This window comes from Protopterus annectens, chromosome 8.part0 (genome assembly GCF_019279795.1).
Source record: "Protopterus annectens isolate FY-2018-M chromosome 8.part0, PAN1.0, whole genome shotgun sequence".
NCBI lineage: Eukaryota > Metazoa > Chordata > Ceratodontiformes > Protopteridae > Protopterus > Protopterus annectens.
Window position 1 is genome coordinate 1,037,631,395 of NC_056741.1, and position 19,770 is coordinate 1,037,651,164.

General features: G+C 38.0%; 1 protein-coding gene across 2 annotated transcripts in view; it reads right to left on the reverse strand.

The window, feature by feature from the left end:
• Nucleotides 1-19,770, reverse strand: part of LOC122809207 (chloride channel protein ClC-Kb-like) — a 1,320,353-nt gene that overhangs the window by 978,048 nt on the left and 322,535 nt on the right. For both annotated transcript variants that reach the window (XM_044080518.1, XM_044080517.1), the window contains one exon: nt 2,186-2,270. In XM_044080518.1, the coding sequence (XP_043936453.1) occupies nt 2,186-2,270 (85 nt within the window). The remainder of the gene's footprint in view (nt 1-2,185; nt 2,271-19,770) is intronic.

Below are 19,770 nucleotides of genomic sequence, written 5' to 3' on the forward strand. Positions count from 1 at the left end.
GCCATTAACATTAAAAAACAGGCATGCTGATTGGTCAGCCCAACTAGCATGCCCATTGTAAACTGAGCATATACCAGTGGAAAAAGTCCAGTTGCCCAGACTTTCTTCTATTAATATATGCTACAGAAATTCTACTTTTCTTTAATGAGGAAGACAAGACAGAAAAAATACAAGGACAATCAGATATATCATGCAAAACTTGGGAAACATACCTGATTATCCTTATATCTTCTCTGTCCCATTTCTGCCATATGTTCAAAGTCTCTAGATTTAATTTTTTTTTTAAATTAACAACAACAAGAAAGCAATGGAGATCGTCCTTTCCTCCATTGCTTCCTTTACGCAGCCCTGATATACTGCATAAGTGTGGGAACAAAAGTCCCATACGCATGTGTGGTACATCAAGAAAGACCCATGATACCATGGGAAAATGCAGAAGAGCACCACAGCGCTGTTATACAAGGACATTATTTAAGAAAAGTAAGTAATTTTTTTCTTAAATAATATCATTGTATAATAGCAATAACCCATGGCTGGGTGGGGGTAATGCTGATTTGCCCAAACCCAGCCATGGCTTACTGCTGTAATACACCACTATCTTCATTGTTTCAGATGTGCAATATGTTGAAGAACCTACAACAGGTAAAGTAAAACGTGATTTAATCTGCAAAACATGCTCATTCAATGGCATTGGTGTTCATTAACTTGTCCCTTTTATCTATGAACTCAGAAAAGAAAGAAAATATAGAAAATGTATAATTCCTTGCTGATGGGAACACTATCAATTACACATAGTGTATGAAAATATAAAAACATGATCGGTAACCTATCTAAAAACATGAAGCTAAGACATCACAAAATGTAACTAGAAAATTATTCAGAGACAGCTAATGATGAGCAAGTAAATAGGCTCACTACTATGTAAATGTGGGGAAACCTGTTTAGTTACATTGTGAATTCTGTATGAAATGATATGAAACACACAGCAGAGAGAAAGAGCAGAAAGAAGGAAACATGCAAACAGTTGAAGAGGAATAGTGGACAACCTGTAACTTGTGAGTTGTTTTCTGCAATTTTGTCTCTGTCTGAAATATGTTTTGAAACTTAGCTAGAATGGTTAGGTATTATTAATCTTTTAGGTAAGAATATCTAAAAAGAGAGTATAGCTGTAGGCAACTCTTTCTTTCTTGTAATCTATTTGTTCAAAAGGATTATGTTCTGTTTCTATGAGTGATGTTAAATCTCTAAACTCTCACTTTAAATCTTAATTCATTCTTGTCTAAGTAAAGTGTGTATTTATTATTTGATATAAGATATTTTATGGATAACTGGTGACAAAGCTGCTTGAATCCAGCTCCACTGGACAATCTGCTTTGCTACAGACTATAATTTGTGGGGGTTATTATTACATGGTTTATTATCAAGAGTGAAGCACTAATTAAAAAGTCCCCTACTTGGTAAGCTATTGCTACTGTGAACCAAGACAGAAGGCTATAGTATAGGAAATAATGCCTAGCCTTCCATAAAAATGAGTGTGTGTGTGTGTGTGTGTGTGTGTGTGTGTGTGTGTGTGTGTGTGTGTGTGTGGATGTAAGAAGTTTTTAAATTAGAATTAATGTGAGGAGATGAGCGCTGAAAGGCAGTAAAACTCAAAGACAGTAGTGGGAAAGCAGTCTAGAGAGCTAGAGTTTTTGGTGTGAATCCTGTTCATGGGTGTGTCTAGTGAAAACCCATTCTTAGGGAAGTAGTACATATTTCTAGCAATTTCATATAGCTAGGATGTATTTAAGTAATTGTTCAGTGAGTCATATTTGGGCTCTTCAGGATACTTAAACCTGTTTAGCACAAGCTATATGATTCAAGAAAATATACTTGTAGTGGCCATTCACGCTGGTTAGCAGTGGTACGATTGAAATCCCCATCTGACAGCCACCATCCTTGCTGTTTACATTGGTTGGAATTGGTGGGATTCAAATCCAATCTGACCATCAGGCAACCGCTCTTTACATTGTAGCAGTGGTAGTATCAAATACCACCTGAGCACAGTCTTACTTTTACATTGGCAAACAGTGTTGTGGAAATACACACACACATACATATACACACATCTGTATGCAACTATAAAGCTCTCTCATGTCTTAAAATGTATGTAAAAAGGCAATATAATGACAAGTTTGACACTTACCCAAGTATGCCATAAAATATCATTTCTGGGATGTCAAATGGAAAATCAACTTTAAATGCTGTGTTGAAGAGAGCAATGATTGTCTCTAGATAGGAAAACAGAAACACATGTTTTAACAGAATGTGCACCCATTGGTATCATAAGACATGACAGCATTATATTAATTAGTTCATATTGCTGCAGTGTGATGGAGCTAACTACAAACTTAAAATGTAGAGGTCTGATCTGCAACTAAAAACTCAAAAGACAGAATTTACCTAAATTTAAATACTTTGGAAAACACTAAAAAGTATATAATGCAGCAAAACTGTACAGCAGTGCTGATAATAAAAATCATTGTTTATTTAAACTGTACGTGGCTTCCAAATACCAAATCATTTATTTACAAGACAGCCAAAAAGTAAGGCTCAACAGCATCACAGATTTGGCTTCTAGACAAGAGTCTCCTTAAATGTGATAAACAGGAGTGCCCCCCCCCCACCCACACACACACACACACACACACACACACACACACACACACACACACACACACACACACACACACTGCCTTAATCTATTTTAATTTTATTTCCATTTGGTGGCATCGATATTCATCAAAATATTTTGGCAACGTATTTGTAAGTATCTACTCACGTAGAAAAGTCTAACATGGAAATCCATATCTCCTTAATTAGTGGCTGTACCATTTACTTAGATGGTGTTCAGTGTGGCGTGTACGTGCACTACTACAAATGCTGAAGTCCTAGACCACGCAGAGTAACAACTGCATAAAGATCCAACTCACCCCTTCTCACTTATCATTGTTTTCCATTGGATATTCATGGGTGAGCAATCTCTGTACCAGCAATAATTTCCTTGTTTTGTGATAATTTCCCTTTTCTTCAAGTTTGTGTGACTATGGAGTTAATGTCTATATGTAGGGAGTCGAGAGACTTTCCCCAAGCTTGGGTGTGTAGGGTGTTTGATTCCCTTCAGGAAACAGCTACTTTTGTTTTTCATCAGTTTGATTTCATGACCAGATCTCTGTGAGATGGTTATTCATTGAGTTTTAACTTGACAATTCATAGATGAAGCAGACTTCAAATATTTACTGTAGATTTTTATTGTAATGATATTTTGTACTGACTGTGAAAAATCTGTCCAGAACTAAGGGACAGAGACATTGCAAAGGGCCCAATAGAAGTACTATTTAACTGTAGCCTCCAAACAGGCTTTATGCTGAATGAATGAAGGACTGTTAACTCCTGTCCTTCTGCACAATGGTGGGCCATCCATAGACCAAGGAAACTACTGACCTAAAAGCCTGACCAGCCTCATATGTAAGTCATGGAAAGCATTATCATGTATATGATAAATAACAACATATGGACCCTTCAAACACTGGATCCAACCCAGCCTGGTTTCATTAAAGGCAAGTCATGTCTACTCAGGCTGGTAGATTTCTTTGAGAAGGTCGCCCAAGCAATGGGTGAGAACAAAAAGGTGCATACTGCCTACCTCACACTGCCTAAAGAATTTGACACAATACCCCACTAGGGCATTGTAGATAAGCTCACAAGAATAATTATAAACCCCTATATCACCTGCTGGATAGCCAGCAGGCTCACAGATAGTACGCAACAAGTCAGGATAGGAGCATCTAACTCCAAAGAAAGGCAGTCACTACCAGAGTCCCCCATTACAAATTAGACACAGTCATAGAATCCCCCAAAGACACAAATATCCTCCAAGAAGACTTGACACTTACTAATAGCCTAACATTCAATACCAAAAAATGTGTAATAGTATCTTTCAGTAAAGCACCCACCCCCTGGAAATTACTACATTGATAATACACCCCTAAGAGTAGACCCATTGGTCAGGAATTTGAGAATACATGTAGACAGTGACTTGACCTTTGACTATCATATGTCTACTGTAGTAAGGAAAATAATTTTATGTTGTGCATCTTATAAGCAAGATTATGACATCCTGGTTTGGAAGATACTATTATACATTTCTTGATATTGAGTTTTAGACTGTGACTCTAGCACCAGCTATTAGCATGTGTCAGACCTTATTAGAGAGTATTCATACTTTGCCTCATTAGACCAATCATTGAGTACAATGCCCCCTTTGGTATGTACCTGACCAGGCATATGCAACAATTGAAGTATCCGTAGAGGTTCCTCACAAAAATATTACATAGTGTAGACAACATACCCTACATGGACCATGTCAAAGCCCTATCTTTATATTCAGTCTCCTACAGACTGCTGAGAGGTGATCTATACCTGGCTTACAAAGCATCCTCTGATCTCACCTTGATGGAACTGTTGAACATCTTGAAAACAAATAGCATCTGAAATACTCAATCTAGGGACCTAAACCTTGGCTGCAGCATAAATAAGACATGTTGGAGGGACAGGTATGTGACTCATTGATTACTCCTTCTCCGGAACAGGCTTCCAATCCATGTGAAGCATAATTCTTCCACGCAATTATTCAGGCTCAAATTGGAGCAGTGTATGAGGAATCATAAATTTAATCCTGGTCTGGCGCCTATATCTATATTAGAAAGAGGAAGATGGTAAATGCTTGACCACTCTTGCCTAAGTTATATATACACCCATAAAAACCTATGATATCAAAACTTCTGCCATACATTTGAGAAGTATGGCTAGGATTTAAAAAGCCTTCTAGGGTCATGAACCTATGAACCTATAAGATATGTGAATAAAACTATTTTTATCCACACAAACACACAAATTCACACACACACACACACACACACACACACACACACACACACACACACACACACACACACACACACACACACACACACACACACACACACTCACTCATGCATGCACGCATTAGTCAAGGACTAGTGTTTCATATACTATCACTACCTATCAGGGATGCAGTTTCCTTATAGGTTCATAGGTGTGTACTAGGCTAATGGCCCTGGAACCTTTACAAGCCTAGCCCATAGAAGTGCTTTGGCATTGTGCCGCCTGACGTTAGTTCCCAGTGTCTCTATCAAGTAGAGCCACTGGAGTGATCCCCAGGGTGAACTTTCTATTTCCCACCCACTCATCGAGATTTCTCTTGAGGAGGGCCAGTGAGGTGCTCTGTTTGACATGTATGGCAAGTCTATTCCAGAACATGGGCAGTCTCTGGGTTATGAACCTGTCCCTCCAGCATGTTCTGTTGAATGTGGTAATGAGGTTGAGGTCTCTGGAGCGTGTGGTGTGGAGGGATTGAGATTTCCTTAGATGTAGCATTTCTAACAGAGCTGGGTCAGATATGGCTTTGTAAGTCAAGCAGAGATCACCTCTTAGTAGACGATATGAGACAGAGAATAGCTGAAGTTTTTTGAGTCTGTCCATGTAGGACATATGTTTAAGGCTTAGGATTCTCTGCATGTGGTACTTTTAAAAGAATAATAAGGTAAAAGTATTCTAGGCAACATCATGATGCACATAGGAATGGTGACCTAACATGAAAAAAACAGTCATGTCATGTAAGCCAACATGACAACTAAATATCTGCCAGTGTTGATTCATACCAAAACATAATTCTGAATTATTACCAAATAATATGTCCCTTTTTACAAAGGACTTTGTACATCAGTTAATCATTTCCTGGTATGTACACTACTGATTTTCATCAAGATTTCAGAAGCATATACAAACTCTTATTTGGACACTGAGAAGAAAGATTTGAGAGTCTGCTTCCCAGGGGCACAGTGTACTCTTGTTTCTATAATTTTGACTTTACTTACATTCAATGACTGAATAAATTTACTTTAATAATAGACATAATTAGTCATCTTTTATCTAGGAATAGGTACAAACCGAGCTAAATTGTACTTAACTTTTTTAAGCTGTATGTTCAACAATTTTGTTTGAATTTCCTTGTATAAGGGTGCTTATATATTATATATTTAATTACTGATGTGTTTGTATAACTTAAACAATTTTATTACTGAACTATAAAATTTTTGTAGCTAGCTGATTACTGAAGTGTATAAGAGTATGTATACTAAGCTATTAAACTATATCTGCTTTCATATGCCATGCAATATATATAATGCATTTCGACAGATGCTATGAATGAATTTCTATCATCATATTGAAAATAGAAATATTAGATCACTTTTGTTTCTCTTTCTACAATATTTGGCAAGGTATATGTATTATGCTTGTTACATTTATATTTTATTATGTTTTAAAAAGTATTCCTTTTATGAGTCCTATTGTGTATACAGTCACTATGTTTAAATTGTTAATTATTTAGTGTTCAGTAATTCTGATCTATTATTTCAAAGGTTTGTCAATAGGTTTCAATCTCAGTTTTGTTTTTTGTTTTTTTAATGTGAAAAATGGTTACTTATATTAGGCTTGTTGCTCTTTTATATGCTGAATAATAAAAATACATTGTTATAAAAATTAAACTATGAATGATTATGATAATGTTAGCTTATATTATGTGTTTACTAATTGTGAGATTGGAGTGCCAGAGTAGCCAATGGGGCACCACAGAAGCAGGAAAGAGTAGTAGCACTGATAAGGTGCCATTAACCATGTGTGTGTGTGTGTGTGTGTGTGTGTGTGTGTGTGTGTGTGTGTGTGTGTGTGATAGAGAGAGAGAGACTGTAAAATTATATAGCCAAGTTAATGTAGCAATGCAAAGCACTGAGGTAAGAAAGAAAATAGTAGAATCATGGAAAAGTGGCTATAACTTTACTTTTCAATATTACAACATAAATCTTGGCCAGGTGCAGAAGGTGCCTGCGATAACCTCAAACAGCAGTGCACATTTGTTATATGCTCTTAAGTCTTATCCCTAACACTTGTTATTGGCAACAGTGTTGTTGTTGTTGTTATTGTGTCTTTCGGTTTTTCCCGGTTAGGGGTCGCCACAGCGGAACTCCAGTCCGCTAATGATTAGCAGTAGATTTTTACATGCCGAGTTGCCAGCCCTGATGCACAGCCTTCAACGAAGGTACGCCCATTCAACAGTGTAGGTTTTTTTAAATGGATCCTGAAAGTCATTTTTATCAAAATTTAAATATAGAGAAGCACATATTGAAAAGCAGTTCTTTTATTTCTTCCACAGTAAGTCATGAAACAGGTAAAAATGGGCTCTAAAGATTACGGAAAGATGTCAATGTCACAACTGATCAAAGAGTGCAAATCACAGAGACTTCCACATGTGTTTATCTGAGCAAGGATGAGATAAGAGTCACAATGAGTATAGTTAAAGATACATCCACTGAAGCTGCAAACAACCTAGCAGAATCTCTAGATTTAAAGCATACAGCAAAATGAGAATTCATTATAGCCAGATATATCTTAAAATGTAGCTTTAGTAGCAGAGAATGCAGTTGTAGTTAGAGGCGAGATACCACAATGTAGTTATAAGACTAAAATAGCTTGAGGTATAACGAGATTGAGAGCAGAGAAAAGTTACCGCCACAGAGGAAAAAAAGTGTCAACATGAGATGGAGGTGATGATTCTTCACCCAATGCACATGAGTATTAGAAGTATTGCCCCAGATGCCAGGTCAGGACTACATTTTTCCACAGTAATAAATAGGAGTATGGATTTGTTCGGTTTATACAAGCATTTAAAAAGAGTCAGCTAGACTAAATGCATTTATTAAGGATTTTGACTTCAGTGCTCAAGAGCAAGGCAACGCAGGCTATTAGTTCAATGACTCAAATGAAGTGTACATCAAAAAATAAAGAACATTGGAATATGACAATGGACAGTGTCAGTATATTCAATGTAGAACTAGTCACTACTTTAATAGGTAGTTATGTGGATATCAGATTACTACTTTTAAAATGTTAAGAGATCTTATGATAAAGGTGCAAATGCTCAATATTTCCATGTAGGTTATGTCAATCTGGTTAACAGTCTAGGAACATACTACTGCTTTAAAGATGGACAAATATGGTGATCTTTGCTGAGCCAAGAATGCACTGTGAAATATATCCTACATTTCTAGATCAGGCTCATGGGAATAGCATAGAAACACCTATCATAAACAAAACAGCAGCAAAAGGTTTGGTATGACCAGACAACTAAATATATGAATATACTCTTAGACAAAAAGTGATGGTGATTATTCCTGTTTGACAGAATGAGATACACATATTACAGGAGGTCCTTTCACTGCTATTAGAAATGTAAACCATACTATGTAGCTGAGCTTCCAGGCAGGAGGATGAGAGAGAAACACCAATACTCCGTATAAGCAGTTGGTTGCAGAAGTATCAGAGGGAGATCTCATGATAGATTTCTTTTGAAGTATCAGCTTCAAACCTCTGTGAATGAGGTATTGTTATCAAAGTAGCTATTCACTACCTATGCTCAAGAAATCCAGTTAGTAATACAGGATTTTGGGACCATAATCACTGCTAAATCAAGGTATACCCAAATGAAAGAACAACATATGGACATGACACAACAACCAATCAGACTGGCTTTTTATAGGTTGCTCGAGCAAGTCAAGAAAGCCATGTTAGAGAAACTACAGTTGCTGGATCTATGGTTACTTCAGGACTCTAACAGTCTCTAGATCTAAACAGTAATGATGGGGAAGCTGGCTCTGTGTAGGCTATAACAAATTAACTAGTCCCACAGAATCAAATACTTACCCTCATTCCCAGAATGAGAGTAAGCATTTGACCCTGTGTGACCATTTATTTTTTTAAGAGCTACGTATGTAATTTCTGACTAAGGTTTACAGGCAATTGCCTTGACACCAATAAAAAAGGAAACATTAACTGTTGATACATTGTTTGGGCCATACTAATTTACTAAATACTTTTTTGGGATGAGAAATGCTAAGCAGTTTTCCAGAGGCTGGTAAACAGAATCCTTCCAGGGCTGGAGAGCGTACTCTTGCATTTATGCATGATACCATTATTTACAGTCAGTCTTGGAAAGGAAATGTTAGGGAGGCACTGAGCAGACTAAACATGGTAGGGTTAGCTGTCAAAGCAGTTTTGTCCTACTTTGGTCAGTGGGTGAGTGATGGCATGATCCAGGCATACTCTGTTAGATGCAGGATATAATCTGGCCACCACAACTGTTAGTCCATAAAAACTCCACAGGCTTTAATGTAGAAGAATTCCACAAAAAGAAGTTAATTAAAGTGGATCTTGCAGTTGCAAGCACATATTCGACAAGGGTTAAATGGACAAGTTTCGTTAAAACCCGTGTTGAAGTCCCATCCCCTTAAACACTGAAGTGAGTGAGACTTTGCATTCAAGTTCAAGTAGGTGTGTACTGGTATCCGTTTGTTGACTGGCTATTAATTAAATGGGTGTTTTAATATTTTTGTTTGAGTTCTGGATTTAATTTGTTGACTAATTATGATGTAACATCATTTGTCATGACTATTGGTGTATTAGATTTTAAATTTCTTTATATAACTTGTTTTGCTTTTTATTGTATTTATATGGTCTGAAGAAGCAGTGGGTACACAACAAAAGTGTTTACCTTTTTCTTATGCATTAAAGCCTGTGAAATTTTTATGGACTAAAAGTCGTGGTGGTCATGTTATTTCATTTGTGCTGTGAATTTTTGTGTTTTCTGACCTCTGCCTGGTTGCGTGGATATTCTTTGGTTAGGTAGAGGATATACAAGCATGGTCTACACCTGTTACCAAAAAGCAGGTAAGCGTATTTCCTGGGACAGTGTGTTACTATGGCAAGTTTGTCCTTTATTATAGCACAATTGCCACTCCTTTTACAAAACTCACCTTAAAGGATCAACCAGAAAAGGCTGTTTGGTCACCAGCACAGAGCAAGTACTCCAAATGTTCAAGGAAGTCTTGAATAAGCCTTCTGCATTGCCCAGTTTTGACTGTAGTGAGGAGTGCATGTTACTGATAAGTGACTCAAACCACTGTCTGGGGCCATGCAGAGTCAATTTTTTTACAGGTAAGAGAAAACAGGAACATATCTCCACCACAGACTTGAGCCAAAGGAAGAATCATATTTACCCATGGATGGACACACACACACACACACACACACACACACACACACACACACACACACACACACACACACACACATTTTAGTTATGGGCTAGTGTTTTGTAAACTATTACTTTCAGAAAATATTTTTTTTTCTTTAAAAAAGAATGTTTTAAGCAGCCTCATAACACAAGTAGAAATGTTAGCCTAGCAGGAAGTGAAACAGTCACAGTAGTCAAACCAAATGTTAAAGGGAAGCTTGTCTCAAAATAAGCAGTGCTATCTAAATATCTAAACATGCTGATTCATATCAGGACACTCCTCTGGATGATCACAAAATAATATAGTTCTTTTTTTTTACTTTCTTTTGTGTGCTGTTGATCATTTTAACAAAACATAGCAGAATCTCACAATCTTGTGCAATTTCTTTCATGAGTACTGAGAGAAGAGACAGACTGATTCATGAGGACATGACAAGCTCACCAATACTTACTTTTTTTAATAGCTATATTAAAAATAAACTTTTGTATAGTATACATTGTAGAAATATATAAAGGAAGATTGGTACCTGTGGAAAACTTAGAACAAGATCAAGAATTAAATCAGAGCATTATTTATAAATATAGCAAGCAAAATCACATTAGAAAGGCTGTAAAATATGATGCAATATGCTATTAACATAGCATCTAATAAGAAATGTAAATAAAATGTAATTTAATTTAGTATATAAGTTGGTACATGATGGGGATTAAGCAATTAACTAAAAGACTATGCAAGAAGCAAGCAGGGAGGCACAACCAAACAAAAAAAAAATGAAAAAATGAAAAAACTCAAAAACATGACAAAAAATATGTGTGAAATAATGAAGTAATAAGTAAGTAAAATGATAAAAGAAGAGATACTGGAGAGGCCAACAAAAATAGCAAATGAGAGAAAAAAAAAAATTATATTATATGATATTGATATACTACTGTTACTGTATTATATGAATAAAGAATTATACTATCAGTCTAGTCTAGGCATGAGAGAGAGCTGAAATGGAAATGAATGACAGTTATTTTTGTATGATTTATATGTAACAGTATGAGATCATTTTCATACATAGCGCTAATTCCAAGAAGTTGTTAAAGGTCTGCACAGTTGGAAACGTGATACCATATGGTAAAATTAACTATATGTGACATAGGTTGTCAAAGTACAGGATGTAAACATTGTGTGTGACACAGAAGAGTTGCACTTTTTAGAACAGAGTGGACAGTAACATTCAGACTGAAATGGCAAGCTTCTAAAAAGCTGTCTGTGTCAGTTAAGAACAAATTGTCACAGCTGAGAAGCTATCACAATAATTAGCAAATACCAAACAAGTCTTTTTCAAAGAGTTATTGTAGTAAATGGCATAAAATTGCTATCTAAACCAGCCAGCTCTGTAGTGCATGTGATAAAGCCTTGACTATATTATTGCAGGTGACCTGACTATGAATAGCAATAATCATTGCCAGTTTACCCATCCTGAGATGAGGAAGATAGCACTGACTCACCACATGGGTGACACCTAGCAGGTGTACTTGGTGTTTACCCCACAGAACTCAAGCCTAACAAGCCTACACTGGCATGTGTTAGCCTCATAGTGGGCTGAGATGACTTTAACATGTGAAAGCATGCTTCCCCTATGACAACTGCAATGGTAGTACTTGGAAGAGCTACCATAGAGGACTGGGAGATCTAGCCCACTCACTGCCAATAGGTTTTCACTGTAAATTAATGAGCTCATTGGGATTCTTGGACAAGAATAAATTGGTCAATGTTGGCCCTCTGAGGAGGGGTGATTTAAAAATATGCTATTTCATCTAGAAACAAATGGAAGTGTAAAGCACACTTCAAAGTATTAAGGCATTACTGTATACATTTGCAAAAACTAAAATATCTTCACATAACTGATGTTGAATGTGAGAATATTTCCTGAAAATCACCTAACATAAAGTCTTCCATGAAATTCCTAATAATTAATATGTATAAAGGATTGTCACAATATAGTTGGCTAACCTTCTGAGTAATAACCACTTAGAAACATATAATGGACCAATTATTCCAAAAAAACATTCGCAAATCATAACCCTACCTAGTTAAAATACTGAAAAAAAGAAAGAATAACACAAATCAACTGAATAATCTATGATGAGTACAAGAGAGAGTAAAACTATATGGATATTCAGTAAACAGAGACAAATGTGAACTTATCAAAGATCTAAGAACCCAAGCAAATACACACTGACATGCCCCATCCTCCTTTTCACCCTATTGTGGATGACTCATGTTTGAAGACCTACTTTATAGCCAAGTTTTTGGATAGTATTTTGAAGGATGGTATTAGTAATATTGAACAGGTCTGCAAAGATTCATGGCATTTTTTGAGGCTTTTGAATGGTTACTATCCTTCAGCATAAAAACAATGGCTATCTCTTCTCTGCTACTTTCCTAAACCTATCTAAAGCATTTGACATGGTCCCACACAAACAACTTATCTCTGTCCTCAATAACCTATCCTTCTCACAATCAGTCACCAGCTGGTTTCAGAGTTACCTGTCTGACCGCCAACAATCCGTTGTATGGCAGAATGACATATCTCCCCAACTACCTGTCTCCATAGGGGTTCCCCAAGGATCCATCCTTGGACCCCTACTCTTCTCTGTTTTCACCAATAATCTAGCCTCTGCCACCAAACATGGCACACTCATACAATATGCAGATGACTCAACCATCATCCGCTCAGCCCAGTCACTACCCAAACTGCAAAAGGTCACACAGGAAGCCTTTTCCTCTGTTGAAACTTGGTTATCTGATGCCCAATTAATACTCAACCCAAACAAAACTAAACTACTCATCTTCCAACCCACCAAACATACTCAAAACAACTCTCACTTTAACATCAGAGCAAAAGACAACACCACTATATACCCAACTGAACACACCAAATTGCTAGGAGTGGAAATAGACAATAAACTAAAATTTGACATTCACATATCCATGACCATAAAAAAAGTCCACAAAAAACTAGGAGCATTATACAGAAATAAGCAACTTCTCACCAAAGCAGCAAAGATTTCAGTAGCAAATTCCCACCTTATCTCCACCCTACTTTATGCCTCTCCAATATATACCAACCTAAGGCAATGCGATCTAAACAAGCTAGAGACCTGCTACAACAAAATTGTCAAATTCGCCACAGGGCATCCTACCGTAGTCACCACTGTCTCTCACTTGCTGAACTGGGCTGGCTTGAACTCCCTCACCTCCTTCAATGGTATCAACTCTCACTCGCCCACAAACTAGTAAACCATCCACTAAATGTCCCATCCCTCCAGAATCTACTCCAACCCTATCGCACCACCAGACCACTAAGATCCAGCAACAAAAATCACTTGCAGATCACTAAAGCCAATAACTCTGCTGGTGAAGCACTATTCTCTTGCACCATAGCCAAATTATGGAACTCCCTCCCACCCACAATTATCTCCATACCATCATGCACCCACTTCAAAACTTTACTAAAAGCACACCTAAAAACATGCTGGCTATGCCCTTGCAACTCCCAATCTAATATCACCCACCCCATCCAACCACTACCTTTCTTTCCACTCCACTAACTACCTTGATTATAGCGAGCTCAGATGCTCATAAGCCTAGTACTTATTATACAGCAGGAACTTCTTATTGTAACATTTGTTAATGTCTGTTATGTACTTCACAGATAAAGATTCTAGTTGTCTACTGATGTACTATGTTCTTCATCTGTAAATATGTTGTAAGTAATTGCTATGTAAATTGTTAATCACTTTGTAATCCAATGTAACTACTGTCTGTTTATTTTAACTGTGGAGCTTTTCTCCCCGGGCCTCTGCTGAAAATGGACCTACGTCCAGTCGGACACTCCAGGTCAGTCGGACACTCCCGGTCAACAAATATAAATAAATAAAATAAATAAATAAATAAATACAGTTTTTTGCAGACATCATTTTTGTCACTTTTGATGTATGCAGTTTGTTTACAGTCATTCCACATGAATTGGGCCTAAAATGATTTGAGAACCAACTATTTAAATGTACTGACCTAAGAACTAGCAAATTAATGCTATGGTTACATTGATGGAAATAGTACTAAAAATAACTTTATACATTTCGAAAGTCAGTCTAATAGGCAAACTACTGGTGTGGCCATGTGCCCTTTTGTTTGCCAATTATGTTATGAGTGGGAAGATCAATATTTGCTCCCCGGTAGCTGCAAAGACAGCTGGATTCTCTATACCAGATTTTGGATGACATTTTTATTTTATGGAATGACACTAATGAAAGGTTGGAAGAATTTCATAATTATATTAACAGCACTACAAAGTTTTTCTCCCTCTCCTCAAATTTTGATGGATACAGAATTACTTTCTGGATGTTGAGATCAGTAAGGATTTTGTCAATTAGAAGTTTACTTCCAATATATATTGTAAGCCAACATTCTCATACTCAAACTTTCATTTTTCTAGTTGGCATCCAAAACATCAGAAAAAAATCCGTGGTTAAAGGCCAATTAGATTGGCCAGAATGGTTTCTGAACCTGAGTCCTTTTATTATGAGTCTGATGTACTTATTAATATGTTTTCAAAGAGAGGTTACCCTAGTGATTTTCTAAATGATATACATCAGGAAGTAGTGAACAAAAGAGAAATGGGCTTTTACCTACCATCTTGAATAACACTAGCAATATAAATATGGGGACAGTAAACACTCCATAGAGACTGAAGACATGAACAAGAGGCTTTTCATTTCTACTTTTACCTTGGACAGCCATGCTATAGCAAAATGCGTTAACAAAAATTGGAATATATTTTATACAGATTCTAGCATATTAAACTAAATAGGGGAGAAACCACAATTTGTTTATAGGAGAGACAAACGTTTTAAAAATTATTTGGAAACTGCAAAACAGGAAGAAGTACATTATAAAAATATGCTATGAAAAATGTGCTTTTTATGTGGAAAACCCTCTAGGAGGTTAAGAGATCATATATATAAGCATTGTTTAGATATTAGGAAAAAAAACTTACCAATGCTCTTTACAAACATGCCATGGTCTGTGATACACATAGCTTTGGCTTTTAATTATTAAATAAATCAGGAAGGACATTCAGGGCAGGATTATGGATGAACATTTGGATGCTTGTGAATTGAGCTGGCAAATTGAGTTAAATGCCACAAGCTACCCTGGTTTAAATGAGACTGTTTCAATTAATTCAATTTTAAAATTGAAGCATTAATTTTATTTGTTCTTTTTATTATGTGACTTTTACATCATGTGACCTCTTGGTAGGTTATTTAAACAGTGTTTTAATGTATGATTTTAGAACTGATGAAGTTCTGAAAACAGTAAGAATGAAAGCGCTCAGTTTTGACACTTTACATATGGCTTTGAGTTGTCCTTCCGTGCACTGCAAAGGTGGTGTGTCAACTTAGACTACACAACTGTCAAAGGCACATAAGCCTAAGAATGATACATAGGCCTAAGAATACATTGCTACTGAGTTCATTCTTTGGAAAGACAAAACTATTAATTGTGGTCATTCTTTAGAGTGGTCAATTACTACAAGATTCTGCACTCTCCGTGGAGCCACATGCATCAATGGCATTGCTGTGTAATGAGTCTGCATTCGAACAGATTGAGGACAATAAAAACTCTTCAACAAAAGTGTAATCATATCGGTTAAAGTATTTGCCAATTTTGATCCATATCTGTGTATTAAGCTGGCATGAAAAACTTCTTAGGGAATTAGCAGGCTTCTTTCAAAGAAACTCTGGGATTATACAGAAAGGCCTACTGCATTCAGTTCACTTGCAGTGATAAAAGATACATTTTTACCTAACTAAAGTACTCCTTAGCCTGGTACTCAACCTAAGAAATTAGGTATCCATAAATACTGTTGTCACATTAAGATGCTGGTACTTGTTCAAAGGGGTTCTTTCATATTATGCTGAATACTAAGCAATAGAAACAATATAATGCCAAGCTACTACCACCATTATCATGTGAAAAAGCTGAAGATATAACAGTCAGGGATCAACTGGATGAGTACTGCATGACAGTTGTTCCTTAGAAGGTAACGATGATTGTGTTTATACAAGAAAAAAGAAGAGCCAGTATTGTCACAACTCTACAAACTGCTTATAAATAGCAGCCTAAAATATATGAGCTATTACATTGCACATAAATCTTCTTCTTCTTCTTCTTTGGCTTTTTCCCGGTTAGGGGTCGCCACATCAGATCACCTGTCCGCTCATGATTGGCAGTGGGGTTTTACGGTGTCGAGTTGCCAGCCCAGCACCCAGCCTTCCACAGAAGGCACACACATGCACACACTCACACACACACACACACACACACACACGCACGCACACGCACACACGCATGCACTAACTCCTAGGGCCAATTTAGAGTGTCCAATCCACCTACAGCGTGTCTTTGGGATGTGGAAGGAAACTGGAGCACCCAGAGGAAACCCACGTGACCACAGGGAGGACATGCAAACTCCGCACAGAAGGCACCCCAGCTGAGAATTGAACCAGAGAACCTCTTGCTGTGAGGCGGCAACGCTAACCTGTCATACAGCCTATTGTTGTGATTCCATCAGGGTGGCTTGTTTTTGAGTTAGTTGTGTACTTCTTCCTGGTGGGTACAGCTGTCTCTATGCAGCTATTAACACACTTGTAGAGGGTTTCTGTGAACAGTTCTGCATAGGCACTTTTATTCTCAGGATATATGGGGGCTTGAAATATTTCCAGTTTATCATGTAATAGCAGGAAGTTAGCCTTAGAGTCTTCTTCTTCTTCTTTCGGCTTTTTCCCAGTTAGGGGTCACCACAGTGGATCACCCATCTGCTCATGATTGGCAGTAGAGTTTTATAGTGTCAAGTTGCCAGCCCAGCACCCAACCTTCCACGGAAGGCACACACATACACGCACTCACACCTAGGGCCAATTTAGAGTGTCCAATCCACCTACAGCATGTCTTTGGGATGAAACCAGAGCACCCGCAGGAAACTCACGCAACCACAGGGAGACTCCAAACACAAGGCACCCCAGCCGAGGATCGAACAGGTGAACCTCTTGCTGTTAGGCGACAATGCTAGCCACTGCACCACCACACAAGTTAGTCTTAGAGTAATTCCTGAATATTCTAGGGTTAGCTTGGGGTCTATTTTTTTATTTTTACTTCAAAGGAGACCATTTTGTGGTCTGAACTTACCAGGAAAGAAATTACACTAGGGGGCGTTGCACCCCAGGTTAGTGTATTCACAGTCTGGTCAAGGAAGTTGTGTTTGCAAAATCCAGGAATCTCTGTGCCTGTACATTTGGTGTCATGTAGGATTCGCATTTAATACTGGGATAGTTAAAATTGCCCACGAATATGGCATTGAGTTGGATGGTGAGTGTTTCCAATAAGTTTAAATGAATGATATGGATTTCCTGGGTCATAGAGTGGGACTTATAGCTTGCAAGGAATGGTATTGGATTTTGCTTATTGTAAGTTGAACATGGAAAAGCTCAAGTGCATTGCTCTGTTTGACCAGCCTTGATGTATATTTATTTATGATGTAAATTAAGACACCTCTACCTTTAGTCCATGTCTGTGTAGTAGTTGGTGTAAATATGTGGAAGGCATTATAACCTTGAACTGTCAGTGCATGCTCTCCATGGCTTTAAACTATGTCTTAGTGTCCGCACAGACATCAGCATTCCCTAGGGCAAAATGAGTTTCTAGGGAGTGGAGTTTGTTGTTTAGACTCCTAGCATTGACCAGTAATACCTTTAGATCTTGGAACTGCGGTGGTGGTGCTGCGATAGCGTTATCGCCTCACAGTTAAACATTGCCCATTCGATTCTCAGTTAGAGCGTCTTCTGTGTGGCGACAGGCATGAATGGGCCTTCCTTCGTTGAAGGTTGTGCATTAAGCCCGGCAAGCCAGCACGTAAAACTCTACTGCCAATCATTAGTGGACCGGAGTTCTGCTGTGGCAACCCCTAACCGGGAAAAGCTGAAAGACACAAACAAAACCTTTGGATTTTCTTGGTTTTGATTTGCTATGTCAGAAGTACTTTCAGTTTGGCATTGCCTAACAAGGCACTATAGGGGAAGACAATGTTTTAGCTAATATTCGAAAACCTAGAGGGGAGAGGTGAAAACCATCCTTGGCAAAGTAGCTTGGTCTGTTGGCAATCTCCTTCCATGCTACAAATATTGCATCCCCCTTAGAATGACACCAGAAACTAAGCCACTTATTAAAGTCAGTCATCTTTTGTTCATATTCTTTGGCATCATCCTTGGAGAAGGTAAAATGCTGCTCAGTGCTAGGCTCATAACAGCCTGGGACACATACTCTGAGAGCTTCATAATGTTTCTCTTCATATAGTCTCTGGTAGTATGTCTCCGATCATTCACACTCAGATGGACTATGACTGAGTCATAATGTTACTTGTGGTCCAATGAACTGTGTGAGTGAGTAATCTGGAGGATCATAATCCCTGAAAAGCAACTGACCGTGACTTTTTTCTTGCTCAGTTTGGTGAGAGTGACATCAGTGTGTCTCATAATGGGGTCTCCAATGACCAGAATGTTGGACTGTGTGGTGGCTTGCCCTATGTGCTTAGAAGTAAAGGCTCCATGAAATGTGGCTGCATGTGTTGATGTGGGTGCTCTTTTGAAAGGGTGTTTTCAGGGTTGCTGAGAGTGCTTGTTATATATTCTTTGTTTAGGAAGTCTTTGGGGTTTAGGAAGGTTACATTTAAAAGTGCATCAGCATATGTGGGTCTATGCATCTGCTTAAAATTGTGTGTGATGTGTGAGGTGTGCATACTATTGACAATCTTATTGACAATAACAGTACTTTTATGTGAGAGCTTTGCCTCCAGTGACATTGTTCATAGGTTCATAGGTTCATAGGTTCATACTAGGCTATCTGCCCTAGGGCATTTATAAGCCTAGCCAGAGTATGTTTGGCTTTCGCCACCCATTTTAAATTAATTTTGCTATGCCCTTTTTCGAGGTTAGTATACTGTGCCTCTGTCTAACAGTGACACAGAAGTGATACCCGGGGTAAACCTATGATCTCCCATCCACTCATCAAGATTCCTCTTGAAGAGAGTCAATGAGGGACTCTGCCTAACCTGGACTGGGATTTTATTCCATAGTGAAGGGAGCCTCTGGGTTATGAATCTGTCCCTCCAGCATGTCCTATTTATTTCAGTGCTGAGGTTCAAGTCTCTTGAGCGTGTAGCTCGATGGGATTTGGATTTTTGAGGTGCAGCATGTCCTTTAATTCGGGTTGGACATGGCCTTATACGTCAGGCACAGGTCACCTCTGAGCAGGCGGTATGCCACTGAGTAGAGCTGGAGTTTCTTTAACCGGTAGCATATGGCATCTGTTTGAGCCCTTTGATCCTCTTGGTGAGGTACTTTTGGGGTCTTTCCAGTTGCTGCAGGTGTTTGGTAAGGTACATCCCAAAAGGGGCATTGTACTCGATTATGGGCCTGATGAGGGATGAGTAAAGAGGCACGATGACCTC